At 42.6% G+C, this 20,866-nt stretch overlaps 1 protein-coding gene across 2 annotated transcripts in view; it reads right to left on the bottom strand.

The window, feature by feature from the left end:
- GRIA3 (glutamate ionotropic receptor AMPA type subunit 3) overlaps positions 1 to 20,866 on the bottom strand; it is a gene marked incomplete at both ends in the record, with an annotated part of 145,998 nt that overhangs the window by 18,042 nt on the left and 107,090 nt on the right. The window contains 3 exons of one of the 2 annotated variants that reach the window (XM_080624695.1): positions 517 to 631; positions 1,192 to 1,439; positions 15,790 to 15,988. In XM_080624695.1, the coding sequence (XP_080480821.1) occupies positions 517 to 631; positions 1,192 to 1,439; positions 15,790 to 15,988 (562 nt within the window). The remainder of the gene's footprint in view (positions 1 to 516; positions 632 to 1,191; positions 1,440 to 15,789; positions 15,989 to 20,866) is intronic. The other variant, XM_080624694.1, reaches the window with a different exon arrangement.

The raw sequence follows: 20,866 nt of genomic DNA, 5'->3' as shown, positions 1-20,866 counted from the left end.
CAGCCCAGCAAAGCGGCACGGGCTGGTACTGGTTTGCTTGAGCCCTCCCTAACGAAGGAGAAGGAAGCCCTCACCTCCATGTCTGTGCTGGCAAAAAAAGCCTCTCAAAAACCACTCTGCATCACAGCTAAAGCATGGGGAAGGACTGAAGCCTTGTCCTCAGGGCTTAGTATGGAGGCCAGATGTAAATGCCATACTAAGCCTAAGGTTCCTTGTACAGTTACAAGTACTGATTTGCTTTGTGTAGGTCCCACCAAGACTAGACTTTCTATCTGTTAGTTAAATAAGGTTTCCAAGCTTGACCAAGCCTGCTGATGATATTAAATAAGACCGTTTCTTTGAAAGAGCTACTGGCCGAGCAAATGGTTTTTCTTCCCCACCAGAATTATTCAAATGGTTTTAATGTACATTCTTTTTTGTGATTTTTGATTTTTTTTTTGTCCTTGAGAAGTGAAATAACAGCCTTGCCGATTACTCTTTGCTAAGGTACCCGATTGTGGTGACATTGAGGCTGACCTTGGAGTCACCTCCCCCGCTGCCGCACTCTCCTTTGTCGTACCACCATTTGTTTTTCAATTTGTCCAAGAGGCCTTGCTCATTCAGTTTTAATACTGCCAGGTTAACAGCATTTCTTGAAACGATAAAACATAGCTTGTAAGAAAAAATGCACAAATGCTTAGGAAATCGTAACGTATAAAAAAAGGAGCACAAGAGGACAAATTGGCTAAAATTTCACAGAACGTGGAGCTATCAAAATGTCTGTACAGCAAATACAGGGTTAAATATTGGAAGGTGGCATGGAGGATAACATCTGCTCAAAACTGAAGTGTGCGGGATGGGGAAATTGTCTTTGAGAAAAAAAGTAACAAGAACACCACATCATGCAGTTAACATTCGTCACATATGGCAGGTTAACTCGGCTTTTACCATTTAAATTGAAAAAGCCATTGAACTGTAAAATTAAAACAGCAACAAACAATCAGAAAGGACAACACGAAGAGAACACTAAAAAAAATGGATGCATTAAATAAACGAAACCATAATTTACCGTCTTATTTAACTCCATGGAATATTGAAGATTTTAAACTTTAAAGTTACCTCAAAATCCACAAGAAAGAAAATGACAACACAATACATCAGGGTAGGTGGAATACTATAACAACATGGATATTGTTATATTATTCCACCCACCTTAATGCTGAGCCTTTGGGGGTTGCTACACCATAGCCCTTGGAATCCAGGTTGCCGCCAACTTTCATGGTGTCGCAGGGCTTGCGCTGCTCGATGTACTCGTTCATTGTGGACTCCAGCAGGAAGGCAAACTTCCCCTTCGACTTCCGCACCCTCGCCACGCCGTCTGCTGTCGTCTTGGTGAACACAGAAGGCTCGGCTGACTTCATGTACGACCACATCTTCTCGTAGACGGCTATTTTTGACCTCTGGGAGAGACGAAAGGAGGGAAATGGAAGAGCCATGTTGGGACGGGCACAAGGCTGAGCTCCTTGGGCTTAGCTCAGCAGTATAGTTAACACCCTATACCTGATTAACAAATAAAGAAGTCAAGGTAGCTTGGAGAGAGACACATTGCCCCTGAACAACAACCAAGCGATAAAATGGCTGGGGAGGGGAAAACATCTCTCAGACATTTATTTTACTAATTGCTATGTGACTGGCAGTCAGAATGAGAAACAGCATGTGCCCATCCCAGCACCTCGGTTCCTGCTCTGCGAAGGGTTTAACCGCCTGCATGCTGCTCTGCTACTGAACCAGAGGGAGCTTGTTACATCCTAGCTCATTCATCATGGCCAAGAGATGCAGAAGAAGCCTCTCCTCTCCACAGCAATCCTCAGCATTGGTTTTTGTGCTAACCTGCAGCTAGGAAACACTGACGTGTGCTTATTACAAGTTCCCAGCAAGGCAGGAGTCCGCTTTTCACAGCAGCGATGGCACGTCTATGATACAGAAGACCAGGACAGCACTCATGGCTCCTAAAAGTGATGCCCATATAACAGATATAAATAGTAATTACAGAAGCCTTTATGAAGCAATAGTAAAATTTTCAAAATTCAGTTTCACATTTTCCTGAGACAACAACAAATATTAGGAATAAGCTGAAAAAAACTTCCTGTTAAACTGCTTGCATGTCATGTAGATATATCTGTTTTCTCCCGTCTTCCGCATTTTGAGACTGAGCCAATCCTAACAGCCTCTAGCTCAGCATACAGGTTTTGTAAACCTGGCAATGTTGAGAAATGTGTTACTTCCCCTTCTCCCTCTTCCCAACCAGTAACATTTAAACAACCCTCAGCTCTTAAAGCCACCTCCAGACTCTTAAGCATTTGTATCCTGGACTACCAGTTAAACTTTTTTGCTTGGTTGACAGAAGGCTGTAATGCCAACTGTCTAAAGCCTAGAAATCCAAAGGATTTATATAAGGCTTTTGGTCCAAGCAGTGGATATCTGGAATTTATGCCTCCTGCTAGTTTCCTGTCCACAGCTTTCCTTGCAGAATGGGAATAAGGCAGGCAGTAGCTAAATCTAGTTTGAATTTAACTAACTTGTGGCAGAAGACTGTTAATGTTCATCAGCTTGATGATTGAGACACGTTTCCTCCTTATTCTGGACAATTTAATGTGTTTTGAATAATGCAATGCTTAACAACCAGCCTCCAAACACCGCATCAGGAGTAAGCCCTGCCTTCACCCTTCTTCAGATTAACACGCTCAGCTAGTGTTGCTATGATGGATGGAGAGGAGCACAGAGGGCAAGTTTTTATTTTAATTATCCTTCTTGATGAGCTGAAAAACAAGTGAAAATGCAAACCAATTAAAATCAGCCCAATCAACAATAGGAAATCAGAGAGACAACAATACAGCACAGCTTCGTTAGGAGCTGGCTGGGTGGTGGGTGTGAAAAGCAAGAGGGATTTTGACTGACAGCGCTGTTTGGCTAAAGATGGGCTGTATGACTGCATTTGTCCAGCATCGGGAGTGAAGAAGTGGTGAGAGAAAGTGGGATATAAATGCAGCCTGAAACGGTCCTTACACTGGTAAAACCCTGTTTTGGTGGGGAGTGTGGTTGCTCACTGCCTCCACCAGACTTGGGCCATGGGGTTTGGACAGAGGCAGCTCTGAGTCCCAAGGTACAAATACAGCTTTTCTCTATCTCTCAGCAAGCTAAAGTGGTTAGCATTCAAAAACTGTGCATTCATTACCTATGCTTTCGCTTGTTTTCCTCTGCAGACCATGCCTTTAATTACATAGATAAATCAGAATTTCTTTTCCTTTTCATCTCCTAACTCTTACCGGAATGTCTGTCTTTAGCAAGTTCTTTCATACCCTTTTCCAGCTGGCCAGACTACCTAAAAGCAATTGCCAATACAAGTGTCCATTGTTAATAATAAGTTATCTGATGAGTGCCACCAGCATGCTCAGGGCTGCAAATGGTCCAAACAAAGCACACTCCCTGCTTCAAGGGCAAAAGGTCAATATCATCATTCATGCTTCAAAAAACCAAATTCCATGACTCAAAACCAGATTTCTTTTCAGCTTTAATAAATAGCCTAAGCTTTATAGTTTGCTCCCTTCACTTAACTCTTTTGGATGATGTGGTTACTGAAACTGTACATTTCTATGTGATCAGTGCCCATTTCATATTCTGCCAAATGGGATTTTCGTAGTATCTTGTTATTATCAAATTAACTGAATGAGTATAGTAGTCTGATCTCTAGAAGTAGGCAAAAATGCAGGCTAGAAATGAACACAGCAGGTATTGACTGGGAAAGGTTAAAATAAGATGCACGGTGCACATGTTGGTTTTGGAGCAGCCGGAGCCTGGCTGGGGGAGTCTGGATGAGGATCCGTGGGTGTTCCTGGTGTGGGGACCAGGGAGGCAACGGGCTCCGGCCACTGAGTCCTGCTTGGTTAGTGCTGCTCTCTGCAGCCATTCCCCTAAATCCATGAGGCCAAAATAATGATTTATGATGAAGCTTCTTAGAGAAAGGGACAGGGGCACCAGAGGAGCTGTGAAACCTGCAAACCTCCTCAGAAATGCCGTATTTTACACCTGCAAAATGACACAAAACAACTTGACTAAAGCTGGTCAAAGATGCAATAAGATGAAACGAAAGACAGTATTTTGGGTAAATATTTTCCTTTTTCCAATTTTCCAATTGCCTCCAAAGAAAAACCAGACCAAAAAACCCAGAAGCCCCTAAAAGACTTTCAGAAAAGGAAAATTTCTTTTCTTTCTAACTATAAAGCTGTAAATGCTGTGCTGAAAGAATATTATCGCCCATCTGTCCTCCTCTGCAGACATTCCTGCCTGTTCGTCCCTCCAGGAGTCTGACACCTGCAAGAAGGGCCAGACAGGAGCAACCAGAGAGAAAGGATTTACATTCTGAAATAAGGTAAGGTCTGACAGATCTGCTAGAGTTCAGTGGCAGTAAAACATTTTCCCTCTCATTAAAGTGTTACTTCTAAAGAGATATTTAGAAAAAAAGCTTAAAAGCAGAGATTTAAACCAATTCAAAGCCCATAACTGCAGTAACTCCCTATGCTCTGCAACTCCTATTTCATTTCTTTGATATTGCTCTCAAGAAGTCTGCCACACACATTTCCTCAGCATTTCAAGGGGATATTATTATCACTTTTTTTTCTTAAAAGCAACATTTTTAGTGTTTCATCCAGGGCTTGGGACACATTAAAGCGTCTTTTCATTATCGCAGCCTTACTGCAGATATAAATAGAGCTGGCCTTTGCTTTGTCGATAATGCTGGCTTTTTCTTTATGTGGAGATGTTTATGCAGAAGTATGAGCCACACACACCTCAGCACCTCCTCATTCTGAGAAGTCACTTCACGTTACTCACTGGTACCTCAATGTACACTGCTTCTGGGTAGCAGTGCGTTCAGTTTAAAAGAAGGTGCCAATTCAATTAGTCCACAATTTTAACACTGTCTGTCATTCCCATTCTCCTAGTTTTGGTGTGTGTTTGGCTCCAGTACTGAAATGAAAAACCAAACAAACCCACAATGTGCTGCAGCATCAAGAAGTGCAGCTGGACAGGGCGGGTGTGCAGTAGGCAGCGGGAATGAGGCAGCTTTACCTCTCAATTGCAGTTATTTCTTCAATCCATTCAACAATAAAACCTCAGCAACCAGGCTCCTGCTGAGCGGGACCAGATGCCTTAGGTTCACTTTTGTACATCCCAAACTGCCTACAGATATATTGCACATCTTGGATGATTCCTTGACATTGGTTAAATCCAGCTCTAAAATATCTTTGTGACTGAAGCCTTCTCCCACTGACCGAATTACCTTTCCCCCTCTGCAGGCAGTTGTCTCACACTTCTGTGATAAGTGACATTGTGTCACCTCCTCCATTACCAGGCAGCAGAGAAGCTATCCTATTTGAAAGAAACAGCATTTTTTCCTCTCTAGTTACAGTATGTTACAGGGATGCCCTTTGCCTGTTTTAGAATGTTTTGCCATCTCTGACACTTTCTCTGCAACCTGCAGGTCTTCTTCAAAATGCCCATCTCATGCACCCTGCTAGGACGTTTTATTAAAGTGACCAAAATGCTCCTTTGTTTCTTATAACAGCCACCAGGAAATTAATTCTCAGCAGTCAAGCTCAAAATGTTCTCTTATAGGTGACTGTTGTTGACCAGGCAGCCATGAGCCAAACCCACCCAAACCAATTTTACTTTTAAAATTAATTTATGTATTCTCCCTTTACTCTGTATGTTTAAAATTTCAGACTACACTGATCTTAATTTTCTTACCTCTGTCTTCAAAACTAAGTCATAGATAAGCTTAAATAAAAGTGATAAATAAGCTTAAATAGAAGAGGGAGGTGAGAAAGAGATAAAGTCCCTCCAGTAATCCAAGAGGTAGGCTATAAGGAAGAACAGGAGAACATTTCATGCTGAGCAACATCAGTGTAAGAAATGGAACGGGTGTACTGGAGAGGGAGAAGACCCAGAAGGAAGCCAGTTACAGTTGCCTGGTCTTAGGGCTGGATCCAGGCTACGTAAACTTTAATACACTTTGGAGTTGGCCAGCACACACTGAAATGCAGTAAATCCAACAGGGAAGTGCAGCAAATGGGAGTGGGACAAGTGTAAAGTGGATGGAGCATCCTGACCATGGCATGCACACAAAGGTAGGAAGAGACACCAATAAAGGGCCTAAAGCAGCAAAGGTAACACATTCCTCTGCTACATCAGCCCTGTGAACACTTTACAGCTCTTTAACTAAGGAAATTTATAGCCCTAAGTCAGACAGATGTTGCTGATACAAAACAAAGGTCTGTACTAAAAACAGTGCAGGTATTTAATCTGCATAATACATGCTCCCTTTATATACATGTACACCTCACTGATATGAGCTTGGGTAGTTAAGTGTGAACCTTAGCTTCATTATCATCACTCACTGCTTTTCTTCCACATGTGCAATGAGCTCTCCTACAGCAACTAATGAATCCAGTAGCCTATGAACCATTGAAAAGCAAGTTATTAGACAGGAGTGAAAAAATGCCAGAAGATTGCCTTGGTATCACTGCTGGTGCCTGGCCTGGGGATCACTTTGCGATCCACTGATTTTAGGTAGTTGTTTTCTTGGACTTTCAATATGGCAAACTGCAATGCAGTGGCTACTACTGTCTTGCTGTTTTGGATAAGGCTTTGATCTGATGCCTTTCTGCCCTCTCACTTTGGGTCAGCTCTGCCTCCTTGTGAGGAGCTCTGGGCACATGCAGGCTGGCATAATGATGCTACATTAATAATAATAACATGATTAATAAGGTTGCTGTCTCTGAGATTTCCAAGCTTTTTACTGAGAAGGTAAAAATAGCTCTCACAAAGGCCAGAGGGCACCATTAGTCCCCTTTCCCAAGTGCAGACATGAAAGCACAGCTGTCATTTACAGGAGGTCATAGGGCAAAGTCTTAACAGATCAATGTCACAGCTTTTAGCCACAGATAACTTGTGATGCCAGCAATTTACTTACCTATATGGGCATAAAAATCAATCCCATCATTATACGAACCTTTTGTTTTTATTACATTCTCGGCAGAAGAAAGTAGGTCAGATGCCATGAGCACACACAGGGCATCTCTCTTTCAGCACGGCCAACCCCCAGATCTACTAAACTCTACCCACGGTTTGTGAATTGGTGGGATGCTACAGGAAAGCAAGGTTCAAGCATGTGTAGTAAACTAGCCTATATATTTGCAGAAATACACAGATCTTTGATAACATAGGCATAAATATAAAAGAAAAGGTGAAGTGGTGTATAATAGTACTTCACAGTCAAGTCTGTGATGGGAGACACTGTCATGTTGGTTTGTTGTTTAAACTAATGATGCTATAACTTCTCCTTTAGAAATGGCACTTTTCTGTCCCAACTGGGCAGTTGGGAAATTGAAGATCAGAAGAGCTGAAGCATCAGACCCATGAACCCTGGGCTGCTCGCTTTGCCCTGTGTTCCCTATCAAGATTCAGACAACTCCTACATGGGGGCTGTGGGGACAGTTGCTGTCTTTTGAAGACAGCCCTCTGAACCCACGGGCAGTGTTTCTTGCCTGACCAGAGAAGGGACAGGAGTCCAGTAGGAGCTCATGGAGGAGGCAGTGGTGGGGAAGGAGGGTCAAGGGCAGCTATGCACACAGTGCAGCTGGAAAGCAGCCTGCAAAGAGCCCCTCCAGGCTTCTACATATGGAAATACTACAGTATTTCCACACCCAACATACACACTGGCTTGATTACAAAAGGAACTTTATCCTATAAAAATAACACAACATTGAACGAGTTTTCTTTTGAGACTTGCTTCCTGTGCATCATGGTCATTTTGAAAACATGAGCTTTGGCAGCAGGCAGGCAATATGCTGTAACTGCTTTAACAGGCATCTTTTCTGGAGTGAGCTGGGCTCATATTAACTCAGACAAGCAAAGAGTCACTCTGACTGTAACTGGACATCACTGACATGTCAGTAACAGTCTGAGTAGCACAATGTAAATCAAGATTTTAAAATGTCCTTTCCTCCACAACACTGAACTTCAGACTATACTTATATTCATCCCCTCACTTTACTGCTGCCATTCATTCCTCCTTGTTGCAGTACTGATCAGGAAATTAAAACTAAAGTCTTCACCAAGAGACAAGCTGCCTTTGTAAATCCCCTGTAATCCATGGCCAGAGCCAGGGCCCTAACCAAGAAAGCACACTGCGAGGCTGCATGGGGAGACAGCAGGGGATGGGTCCGACAGGTTTCTGCGTGGCTGGGCTGTGACACGCGTCTGTCTGTCTGTCTGCCCTAGGAGCAGGAGGCAGCATGCACCCAAGCTGGCTGGAGGGAGTGATTACATCAGCCTCCAGGCTAAGGGGCATCTCCCCAGCAGTGACACACTTAGCAAAGTAGTTCTGTCTGCACAGCTGAGCAGCACACCAGCCCTGCTCTGGATTTGGCCTCTAATAAATTAACAGAAAACGGCATTTCCAGCACATGATCTGAACACTGTCAGGTCTAATGAGTCTGCAGCTCCCGACAGAACAGGCCAATATACAGGCAATGATGGAGAAATCCCAGTGGACTGCAAGAGGGGATGTTTCATATTCACATCATCAGAGTTTCTAAACCTTCATGTATTTTCTAATTATGCAAAAGTAACAGCAGCAGTGCTGTGAGTAATTTATCAGCACCCATGTATTTTAAATGAATCCCTAGTAAGGATGTATTAATGTGACAGAGCAGCATTACGTAAAGCAGGAGAGACTTGAAAACCCAGGGTCCTGGCTGTCTTGAGCAATGTCATTATCATTATCACAGAGCTGCTCTCCAAAAAGTTGAGCATTCAAACAGCAAGTGATTTTGCCCCGAGGCGCTCTCTGCTTGTCTCTGTGGTGCAGGCACAGTTACAGGGTTAACCCACTGCTGGCAGCTGTGCCAGGCTCTGCCGTGGGCTGCATCCACACACAGTGCCTGATCCATGGAAACTGGTCACCTCAGCAGCACAGCCAGAAACCCTGTTCTTACAGAGATCAACTTCTGAGCAGCATCGAGACATCAGTGAGCTGGAAAGCCTAAGCCACAAACACAAGTAGAGCTGATAGACAAAGGCCACCTGTTATTGAAAACAAAGGAGAGATTTATTCAACTATTTGTTATTAAGTGTTAACTGAAAGCTTTGTTAAATCCTAGCTGCCTGCTGAAATTAGTAAAATGGTTCAGGCACCTAAACTCCAATACCACCCAGCGCTCCCTTTCCAAGGAGTGGATGATGGATGAGCTGTTAATTTTAGTTCCTGTAAGGATACATTTTCCTCTCCAATCTATAGCTTAAAGACATTAGATCACTTCATGGGAAACTATTTCTTTTGTAATTATGTCACATTTGATTTCCTGCTGTCTTTAGCCATGTGACAGAAAGGAGATTAAACAGATTAAGAGAAAGAACCCCTCCAAGTAGACCATTTACTATTCATGCAATGGAGAGGCTGTGATCTCTCTGCACATGTACATCCACCTTTTCATATGTGTGCACATCCCCACCAATATCAAACAGGGAAGGGAGAAGCAACATTTTTCACACTTTCTGTGTTGAAAAACAGTTAAAACCCCAGCACTTTTTCTTATTAATTGCTGCCACACTGTCTATCAAAGATCTATACAGCTCGTATTTGAAGCTATCACTTTTCCGTCATGTTCTGATCTTTAAAGTCCCTAAATTCAACCACACTTCAATATTTTTGTCAGGCATTTGTTCTGATGACTGTGTTGTTTTGCTCGATGCCAAGAACACAGAAAGCTTCAAACTGCTAATCACAGTTTTATCCAAAGGCAAAAGCAAAGCGTTTGTATGAATGCTGTGCTAGAAACAAGTCCTTCATCTTCACTAGAAAATAAATTTTGAAATTAAAAATCAAAGAGTTTAACTACAGATGAAACCCTTCACGCTGCACGCACGGAATTCACTGTGGTGTTTTTAATAGGCTCTAATGATGATCTCAATATCATTTGATTGCACAGAATGCATAAAAATCACACAGCAGCTATTGGTTCAAAATTCAGGGCTTTTCCTTCCTGAGACCACTTGCTGGTAGAATTTATTTCCCTTACCTCTTGTCTTCACACAACCCTATCATCAGAGGAAAGCAATGAGCTCTTTATCTTACAACTGGGTGTAACATGCTAGTGCTTCAGAATGAATCACAGTCATTATGTCTGCCTCTGCCCCCAGTGACTCTGACTGCCCTGCCACATCCTGCCCTTTCCACCGGCCCCAGGAGGGACCGTAACAGTGTCCTTCCTGCCCACTGCCTGCTGAGTGGGATCCAGCAGCACTCTGCCCTGGGAGCCAGGAGGGACTCAGTGGGGTCACCAGTGCTGCTCCAGCCCCAGCTCATGCAGCCCATTACAGAGCACTGCATGAGCAGGAGGGGAGGTTTTAGTTACCCCAAGTGTTTTTAGTGGAGAGTGTTTCAAAATCCTTAAGCTATATATTTTAATTTCTGAGGAATTTGGGGTCAATATGTTCATTTGTTCTTTTGCTGTTTTTGTCAGATAAATGTTGATTTTCTGCTTGGGTACTCATCTGTCTGGTGTTCTTTTCCTATTCTTTTGAACAAATTGTTTTCTATATTGGCTTAACTTTTACCAGCTAAACAAGTTGTACTTAAAGTTCCTTTCAAGAAGTACCTCAACCCTTACCATATTTAGATGCTTTTTCTGGTACGCATTTCCATGTCAGAGCACCCTTCCTCAGCAACCACAGCTGCACACAGAAATGCAAAGCCTATTGCCAAGGCATCTCATGCTTTTCTATCTGCTCTTGCTGAACTACCCAGACTTGATGACATCAAGAAGATAGAAAAAGGAGGCCATCTTACAGACCGTCTTTAGCATGACTTCCTTCATCCTAAAAATTGTAGGTTTAGATCATATTTTATGTATATACAAAGTCCAGAAAGTCCTCACATCTGAACCTGGCTTGGAAAGAACCATTTTTTGAGAAAACTGATGAAGATGAATTTCAAGTGCTGAATGTGTCCACAAAGGCGTAAAAGAACAGTATCGCCTTCTCACAAAACATTCATTAAGGGCAAAATATTATGGAAGTGTTTGGGCAGGCTATCCAAGTGTTACACAAAGTGAAGCTTTCACACAGAAGGCACAATGAAAGCATGTGCAGACTCCTTGGTGTCCTCAAGTTAGCTCTAATTCCCCTGTGTCCTAAGACTTTAGCCTTAGCTGTGAATTTCATACCGTGTTGCAAAAAAATCCTAAAAATAATATCTAAGCTGTGCTTGAAGGCTGTCAGCCCGTTTAACACCTCCAGGCACTGAGCCTAAAGTCTGTATCAACAGCAGAAGCAATGTCAGTGTCAAACTCTCTGTCCAATACTTATGAACGACAGTGCCAGGTAGGAATAATCAACTGTAAGAGCAGGAACCATCACGTCCAAAGGATCTTTGGCCTTTCTACTGAAACTTTTAGCTAGCCTGGCAATTAATGCCATTTCCAGGAGAAAAAAAATAGGAGCTGGCTTCAGAGCAGCAAGTCCTTTCATCTGAGGCACGTGGGAGCCACAGGTAGCAGTCATTTTGTCAGGGATATCCTTGAAACTATTGCTAACAAAAATACAAAGTTGTAGAATACAATAAGACCAGTCCCTTGAGGCCTCCTTTTCCCTTAGTTTTAGCTAACAGTGATTAGCTACATTGGTAATGGTGTGATAGGAGTCGCCTTTAATTTCTCACAAAAGAGGAAAGGATCTAATGCAAAATCTTTGCTACGTTACCTGCCTCAATATTTCAACCTGTGAAGCCGTGTCACATCAGATCAATTTTGAGGACGACTTCTGAAATACCAGGTTTTCAGTAGAGCGTACTAGCAGGTCAGCTGTGTTTGTCAATGATCAAACACACACTTTGAAAGTTACTTTACAAAAGCCTCCTAACACAGATACCTGCTATCAACTGAAAGAGACCATCATAAATTCAAGAGCAATTTATATTTCTATGTGTCTAGAACCATGTTCTGCTTCTACTGAAGTTTTAAATACAGCCAAGTTTACATAAGAATTACTAATTGGTTGTAAAGGTCATGCCTTTTGAATATATGCATATTGGAGGTGCAAAATGTATTAGACTGTGCTATTATACTTAGGCTTAGTGCTGAATTTGGATTAAATGGTGTTATATTGATTTGATGAGCTACTCAGATATGCTGAAGCTTTAATTGAATGTATTAGAAGATGTTAATTCTAACAGATACACCCTCAAAAGTAGTAGCTTGGTGATTTGAAATTGCTTTCTAGTACAGGCTTTTGCCAGTTTTCAAGAAAGAGAAAGGTATTTTGGAGTCCTTAATCTGAGACTATATGCTAATAAATATCTAAGAAGAGGTTCTTTCTTTTCCTTTTCAATATGGATGAATGCCCTTTATAAGCCAGAAGGGAACTGATGTAATGTATTGATTGCCATTTAAATGCCTTTATAAGCTCATTATGAAAAATGTAAAATGTTTCTGAGCAGAAACAAGCAAGTACCATGAAAATAGAGGAAGGCTCATGTGGTTCTTAGATATACATTAGACAAATGCCCTGATGCAGAGAGATACCAACAAGTGAGAAGTGTGAGTAGTGCCTGTTGTGAAACTTATAAAGAATAGGCTCTCCTATTGTGAGAACAAGGTCACACTGACAGCAGACATTGTGCACGCTTGAAACTGCAACGGTGCATCTAGCTTACCTACATAGCTGGGATAGCCTCTATCTGGGAGACACTGTGATGTTTAGGGAAACATCCAACAGTATAAAATAGGTCACTAGCTGGAGTCTGCCCAGGTCTGAAGTGGCTGAAAGTCATCACCATCTGTTCATCTGAAATGAGGTGCTGGTATCGGTCCAGTTCCTAGCAGATAGGTATCCATGCTGTAAAAGAAACCTTCAGAAGTGATCTTAGCTGGAAATGGGGTTGGCAGAAAGGAGCCATGGACTGAAAGCTCTCAAGGAGCTCCTTGTAGCACACACAGACAAGATGGTGGGTATTTGGAGCTCATTTATGTGTAGTCCCTCTATGATGCCTTAGCGGGCAATTATTCTTTGCTGTTGTCAGTCTAGTGCCTTTCACTGACAGACAGCAGCCATTAAGATCACTATCTGACTAATATCTTTGAGAAACATTTTAGCTTAACAGCTGTAGGAAGAGATATACCTATACAAGGTCCTTTATGGGATCTTGGAGAGACTGTCCTGCGCCTTCTGTGTGAGGTCATGGCCCAGCTACAAAGCCTCTACACATGTGCTGACCTCCTGCCCACAGCCAGGTAACTTCTCACATCTTTTGTGAAGATTTAGCTACTTCTCACATGCCACAGCCAGTGGCATGGGCAACTGGTAGAAGCAAGGATTGCACTAACCTGCTCAGGTAGCCATCCCCTCAGTTAGAAGCTTCCTTTCTCACTGGGAGATGATCCTGACCTACTCAGCCAACTGTTACTTAAACTGGTTAAATGCTGGTGGGGAATGGGCGGGGGAGGATATTCCCTTCACAGAGGGAATAAGCATCACACTGTACCCAGGACAACTCATGGTTTTGACTCAGACCACTATCACTCCCACTGATGCCCTTGCAGTGAGACAAGAGCTTCCAGGGAAAGAAGCATCCCAAACCACAGAGCAGACATAGTCTGTGCAGCAGGGCCTCAGAAACCAAGTGTCCTCCAAGAGTTATTTCAAGTTTCAGCCATCATTACCATATTATGAAGGAGCTAATAAAGACTGTGCAACAAAGTATTTATGTGAACATACGCATTTAATCTAAGGCAAAGCTTTGGCCCTTCTCAAATCAACTGAAGAAGACTCTAATTACAACAGTTTCATGGCTGCATCACTATTCAAATTAATTACTCTGCAAAAGTTAATACAACTGAAATGATGTTGTGTGTCTTGAGAACACTGAGGAGAGAGAAACACCACTTAGGGCCCATTCTCCTTCCCACTTGGCTCATCACCCAGAGCAGGCATTACGTCCCGCTCCACCACTGCTGGGCTCCGCTCTCCTCCTTCCTCATCTGCCTCTTCTCCCTGCCTGATGGTGCTGCCAGCTCCTGACAGATCCTCCTCATTTACAGCCCTGCTTTCTCTAGCACCAAGAGAGAGTTGCAGCTCATCTCAAGACTATTAACAGCACAACAAAGTATTCATGCATTTACTAGACTTTGTATCTTTTCACATGAAACACTCATTCCTTTGATCTCTGGGTGAGAAGGGATTTCCTTGTTATGTCAAACCATTAAGGAAATGAAGATACACCCCCACACAATCCCTCTTTCTGTATTAATGGTAACAAGATATTCAAAATAAGATTTTTTACCCCCTAAGAACAGTAGTGAGTGTAAACAGCACCAGTGTTTCTAATCAAGCAGTGCTACTTCTGACAGGACTACTCCACTCTTTTTTGTGGTGCAAATAACACTGCCTCAGGCTGATAATTAAATGGAATGCAAATTTTTACACACTCTTGTCACCCTTACAAGGTCAGTGTTTATCTGACAGCATTTTAATACAAACAGGAGCCTTTGCAACATACCAGCCACCACAGTTAATTAAGAATCACTGAGTATCTGTTTTTACATGAAGTCAGAGTACAAAAGCATTATAAAATACTTTGATTCACTTCTACCTTTAGATCAGACTCATACACACATGTATCTGTGTGTATGAATTTCATGAATTTCATGTACTGAAATTTTAAGTAAATTCAAGGATCTCTCACTCAGTATTTATCCAAGGAGCCCTCAGTACCCCATCAGCCTACAGCAGCAAGGTTTTTTGTGTCCCCCCTCCCTCACACTTGCACCTGGGCAGTATCCATGACAGGCAATGATTAGTCCTGCAGCACTGACCACTTTTCTATACAAAAAAATGTTGGTTTGAATGGCATCTGATTGGCACTGCTGAGAGAGAACCAAGAGCTCCCTGAAAGTGCTGAGCATCTCAGTTTGCCCTTAGAAAGGCAAGAAATAAGAGCTTTTCAGGTCACAGCATTTTTAGCTAGATAAAAGTGGTCTGAGGTTGTATTTGGAGTTTTTAATGACCCTCAGCAAGCGTTCTGCAGTTCAGCTTGTGGCTTGGCAAGTGAAGAAAGACAGGATGACCTTAACTAAAAGTGTGTACTCCCCCCTACTCCCAAATATTGCAAACACAGCATTTCCCTAACCAAGGTGGACACACACCAGTGTTCTGTGTACAAAAGTTTCACCCTTGACACTGGCCCTTGCCGTACACTGGCAGACAGTGAAGACAGAGCAAGAGCAACTGCAGCAATCCATGCACATGCAGAAATGAACAGCAACACGTGCTTCTTGTCCCCCTTCTCATCCTGGCAAGTGATCATTGACAGCGGATGGTGCTAATGGCTGCCAGCTGGGCAAACAGAGCAAGTAGGTCAAGAGCATCATTCCTGCAAGTTTTCCTTGCTCAATATTGTGAAAATGACTGCATTACTGCTCATCAGACTGAGCTTATGAAACCGGTATTTAAAAAACCCTTCCCATGACAGCATGGGTCAGGTTTTCCCATCTTGAGATGTTTCACGTTGAGCAGAACCACCCATTTTTGATAAATACCTTTTGATATTTAAAATCTGCACCCAGGCCTATCCTGATTGCACAAAGCAGCTTTTACGAGAACAGCTATCACAGCTGGGTAAAAACAAAGGACTGAAACCCATACATTAGGCACTTACAGTTTAGAAAAGCTCTAATTGAGATTTAACAGACTTACTCTAAAGAACTCTTTGGTTGAGCCTGAATCCAAAGTGCCATAGGCTATTTCGGTTTGTTTAGCCAGGTCCTCTGCACTCTCTATGGGAGAAACCATCCTTTCCACCGTAAGGAAGGCAGCAAGATTAGCAGTGTAGGAAGAGATAATGATGAGAGTGAAGAACCACCAGACTCCTCCGACAATTCGCCCTGAGAGAGATCTATGGAAAAACACACATCATCAAATTGTTGTGAAAGCATTCCTTGATTATTTTTTAATTTACTGAAGAGAAATTCACACGCATGACCCTTTTGTCCAGATCCTCCAGGTATCTGTGACCAGATGGACTGTGAGCTAGCTCTCTGTAGTCTTCCTCAGGAAAGTAAATTTGGTGTGCACCTGGTCCTACTCAGTTAAACTCTCTCCAGTCTTTCAGTGAAAACAAGGACAGTCAGTTAAGAAATAATTCATCTGAGCCATCCCCATTGGAGGCTTGGAGAGGAACAAGCTCTCCCGACTTCCACAGATCCTTTGCTGGAGAAGTCTTTTGTCAGAAGACTTTTGTCTTCTCTGCTTGCCCAACCTTTCCCCAAGGCTGGACCTGGCTGCTGTGATATGCCTCTTTTGGGGCTGCCCAGCTCAGGGGACATGAATGTACCTTTTACATAACTAACTCTCAAAATGTAAGTTGCAAAGAGGAATGTGAGTAAACATGCAAAGGAACAAACCGAAACCAATCCAGTATCCTTCTCTCATCACAACCTAGCATGAACTACAGACTGAATCTGCATACTGAAGTGAGGAGAGAGGCTGCTGTGTTTGACGTTTTTGGTTTTTCAATTTAATTACAATGTACATGTTGCACTGTTCCAAGTCAAGCGTGTTCCTGCTTTATAACTGCCACAAAACCAGAGAAAAAAGCAGGAAAAAAGTTGTGTTGTGGTTTTTGTTTTTTAAAAGGATACCATAAGGACTTAAAAAAAAGCCTACTTGTAAACATGTAATTAAAAAAAAGCCTGGTGTTCAGGAGGTCTAGATCCTGTCAGTAAGAGCTCTTGATGCCTTACAGCATCTGAACATCAGGCTCAAAATATCTGTTGAGGGCTGTAGGGTGCCAGTGCCACGGTGCTCAGCTGGGTGGGGAATTTCACTGCCATGTACAGTGCTCATCCTGCAAACACAGTGTGTTGACAGGGATCATTTCAGGAGCCAAGACAAAGCAATTGCCTATGTTTTCCCTTAAATCTACCGATACCAGTGGAGGAAGAATCAATCCCAGTACATTAAATCTGTGGAGCCTGTGTGCTGTAGTCCTTGGTTTGTGTGAAGGGATGAAATAAAAAGCAAGAAAATTCTTACCTGTTCACTTGTTTCCTTCAAGCCCCTCAGTGCCATCCCCAGACAGTGGGTACAAGTTGTCCTACCAGCTGATGGAGACAGGAAAAAAGCAAGTCTCCCACATGGTTGGGTTAGCTGGGAAACTGCCTGGTCTTGGCCAGAGCCTGAGATTGCCTCGGCCATTGAAAAAATACCATTAAATTATGAAGAAACTAAAAACCAAATCCATCTAATGTTAAAGAACACACCAAAGAAAAAAAATTGCCAACACAATAAAAACAGAGTGATCTGGAATAGGTGAGAGGAATGTGGAGAAACAAACTAAGAGAAGCACTGCTATTCTTCATTTTGCTCTACCCAAGAAATGGAAGCAGCAGCTCTCACTGAGCAGGCAGATGCAGGCTGGTTTCTATGGATAACAGCACCAGAGCACTTACACCCCGGGATCGTTGCATCAAGTCTGTGCCAACGTGAAAGGCGGTTCAAGTGGTTACACAGCTCAGGGAAGCTTGAGCAGTGAAGCATCACTTCTGTGTCCATCAGGAAACAATGGTTTTTGAGGTGTGAACTCTGAAAGACACCACCATCACTCTGGCCTGCGTGCACTTCCCAAGGGCAGGAAGACATCCACCAGATCACCAACGAGTGGAGAAGGCTTCCCTGCCTTTCCTGGGGGGCTTCCAAGAGTATAAAAGGCTTTCAAGTTTCAACCTTGGCTCCACTGCTGCAGTGCTGATCACTAACAGAAGGCTACTGAGTAGCTGCAAAGGTTAAGTTGCAGAAATAGAAATCCAGAATAATGCAGTAAGTCAAGGAATCTCTCTACCTCGCTCTATGTTCTTTGTAGGTATCAAGTGAATTTCTTGGGATGCTAGATGGCTAAAGGCCTTTCTGGGCAGCTCCCTTATCAGCTTGGGTAAGCTTTAGCTACTTTGTACAACTCAATATCCTGAACACTGAAGCAGCCTCTTACATAGGCTAACATAATTTTAGCCAGCTACAAAGCACTGCCTTCTGAACTCGTCGTGTAAGGCTCCCTTTGGAGCTGGTGGATAAAAAGAGATTTATCTCACTTGCTGTAATGTGGGGTAAGTCTCAAGGTGCCCATCTGTCTTTGGACTTTGGAGAGAACTGAGATGCCTAACTAAAACACAGCCTATTGCTTTTAGATGGCAATGTCAGGTGAAATTCACCTCCCTTTTGTTCACTCCTCCACTACATACTTTCCGTTTTTGTCAAAGACCCAGTGTTGAATTTCTCCTCCCTGCAGGGAGGTGGAAAGTTTCAGAGCCAGATTGAGCAGAAGTCTGACTAGCAGAAACAGCAGATGAAACATACACTTGCATATAGCAAGACCAGCTTTATCTGGGGTTTCAAGGTTCCCATGGCCCTCTTCCTTTACAATGGGTCTTGAAACAGGAAGATGAAAAGAAGACTTGCCAGGGTGTTTAGATAAATTCAGTGTAACTACTGGGAACAAAATATTGTGTGTTCATTCTCCCTGTAGTTTCTCACAGGAAATGTCTTATTTGCATTGCTAGCTGTCCTTTCTGTTAGCAGGACAGATGGGTTGCTGGGATAAAAATGTGCAGAAGACAACCATCTTCCAAACCACTGAAACCTGAAGCTCATGCTCTGCAACAATAAAAAGTCTGTGTCGAGCTGCATCTTCATACAGCGTATTACACACAGAGGAAGGTAAAAACATCTTGCCCCAGAGATCTTGCAACCTGCATGAATCAAGTCAGACAAATACAGAACAATAAATGGAGAACAGCTGAGTGGCAGGGGGAGGTGGGCATGGCTGGATCCCTGCATGAAGGCAGCACTTGCCTGAGAGTCCTACATGCAAGAGAAGGGTCTTGCTAGATGAGGACCAGAGCTGTTCTCAGAAGAGTTGAGGTCACTTGAAAGAAAACCGGATGTCACTAGAGAGTTGTTTCTACCAAAGTCTTCCAATGAGCATGAAAAGGAAGATTATAAACATCTGCTACTACGAAGCTGTCTGGGCTGATAGCTGTAATTGGCGGTACACAGGATGGACCAAAGAAAAACAAAACAAACCACAAAGCTGACACTGAAGCAAGGACAAACAGAGAGAGTAGAAGAACAAGAATACGGACGAGCATGGCCTGGCAGCCTCCTTGTCCAAAGGACCCCAGTTTCCCCTCAGTCCATCTGCTGATATGAAGACTCCTTATACCCACTGCAGGGGCTGGTGTAGAGGAATGCAGGAGAAGAAGGGTTAGTACATAAACACCAGGCTGGTAATAAGAGAATACTTGTATGGTTTGTGCTGTGAACCACAGAAATGTTTGTCCATTATTCGGATAATAATGATAGAAAAATCAATCACAGCTTTTGCTAACAGCACCATTTCTTCTGATGAAGACATACCTGTCCAAGTGTGCAGTGCTGTAATTTAGAAACAAACAACTAATGCTTTATCCCAACATGCCATTTTTCAAATGACCTCAATAAATAGATACTTTGCACAACATTATTTTAAAGTGAACTAGCATATTAACAAATGAGAGAAGTATCAGAGATCTGGAATAACAGAATTATAGCTCAGTTATCAAAACAAAGTCAGACGGTGTTTTCAAAAGCAAGTAAACAGGAAGAGTGCATACCTTGAGAGGAAATTTAAAAGGAAGCATGGAGTCAAATGAGAGCAAATTAGTAACAAGAGAAAAACAAAATAAATATTCAAATTCACATTCATTTTCCAGCAGAATAATACACTTAAACAAAACCTCATTTATTTACCAAAATAGCTTGAATATTGGTTCTACTCATGGCCATAAAACACTCTTGATTTCCTATAGTACACCTAAATTATAAGCTTCTTACACTAAGTTTCTAATTGGGCTCTTCTGATCAATACAAGATGGCTGCCATATTGACAAATAACCTTCAACAGCTTTGGTGCAAACCCTCCTTGTCTAGAACCTGTCCATATTCTGAGCACAAGTCATCTGGTGCCTAAGAAGCTGTGAGCTCAGTCCCTTGCCCCCATGCCCAGCCAGCCCCTGCCTCTCCTCCTGGCCTCATGGGGCCAGGCAGCTAATGAGACAAAACACAAGAAACAACAGCATCTAAAGCACTGCCTTGAGATGCTTCTATCATAGGAACTGGCAGTGGGAGTTTCAGAAATACCTCGTTACCCAGCTCTCATTGCTATTTTGAAAGTCCCACAAAGTCATTCCCATGGCCTTTAATAGGAGTCTCTTGAGTCTTCTGCTGGGAAAATAGGGATCTTGAAATACACCCTCCTAAATGACCAACCTCATGAGATAATTTTTAATGAACCCCCTGTCTTTTTCCATCAGCAATTAATTAATCTAGCCTCTTTGTGCCACATGAATAAAGAGCAAAATGAAAATACACGCTCTCTTAGAGATTTCAAAGATATTTTCGCTCAGAACAGTGTTACAAATTTGACTGTTTTCTCCTGATTCCATTTGCTGTGCACATCTTACATTAAAGCAAGTTTAATAATCTACTTTTGATCCATCAAAAGTGAATTTTCAATGCTTTAGCTCACTATGCAGAAAACACAGCAGCCTTTGATAGCAGAACAAAACTGCTGAAACAAATGCTGATTCCATCAAGGGATGCACTAACCCCATCCTTTGGCTGCTATCTGATTCCATTTAGATGACTCCTATTAAATACAGAGAGGAGAGTACAGGGATATTTCCTCTGGAATATCCACACAGCATACTCACCAAGGATAGATCTAACTAGTCATTAGATG

Source organism: Psittacula echo, assembly GCF_963264785.1.
Source record: "Psittacula echo genome assembly, chromosome: 8".
In the NCBI taxonomy this organism is placed as follows: Eukaryota; Metazoa; Chordata; class Aves; order Psittaciformes; family Psittacidae; genus Psittacula; species Psittacula echo.
This window is presented reverse-complemented; position numbering and strand designations above follow the sequence as displayed.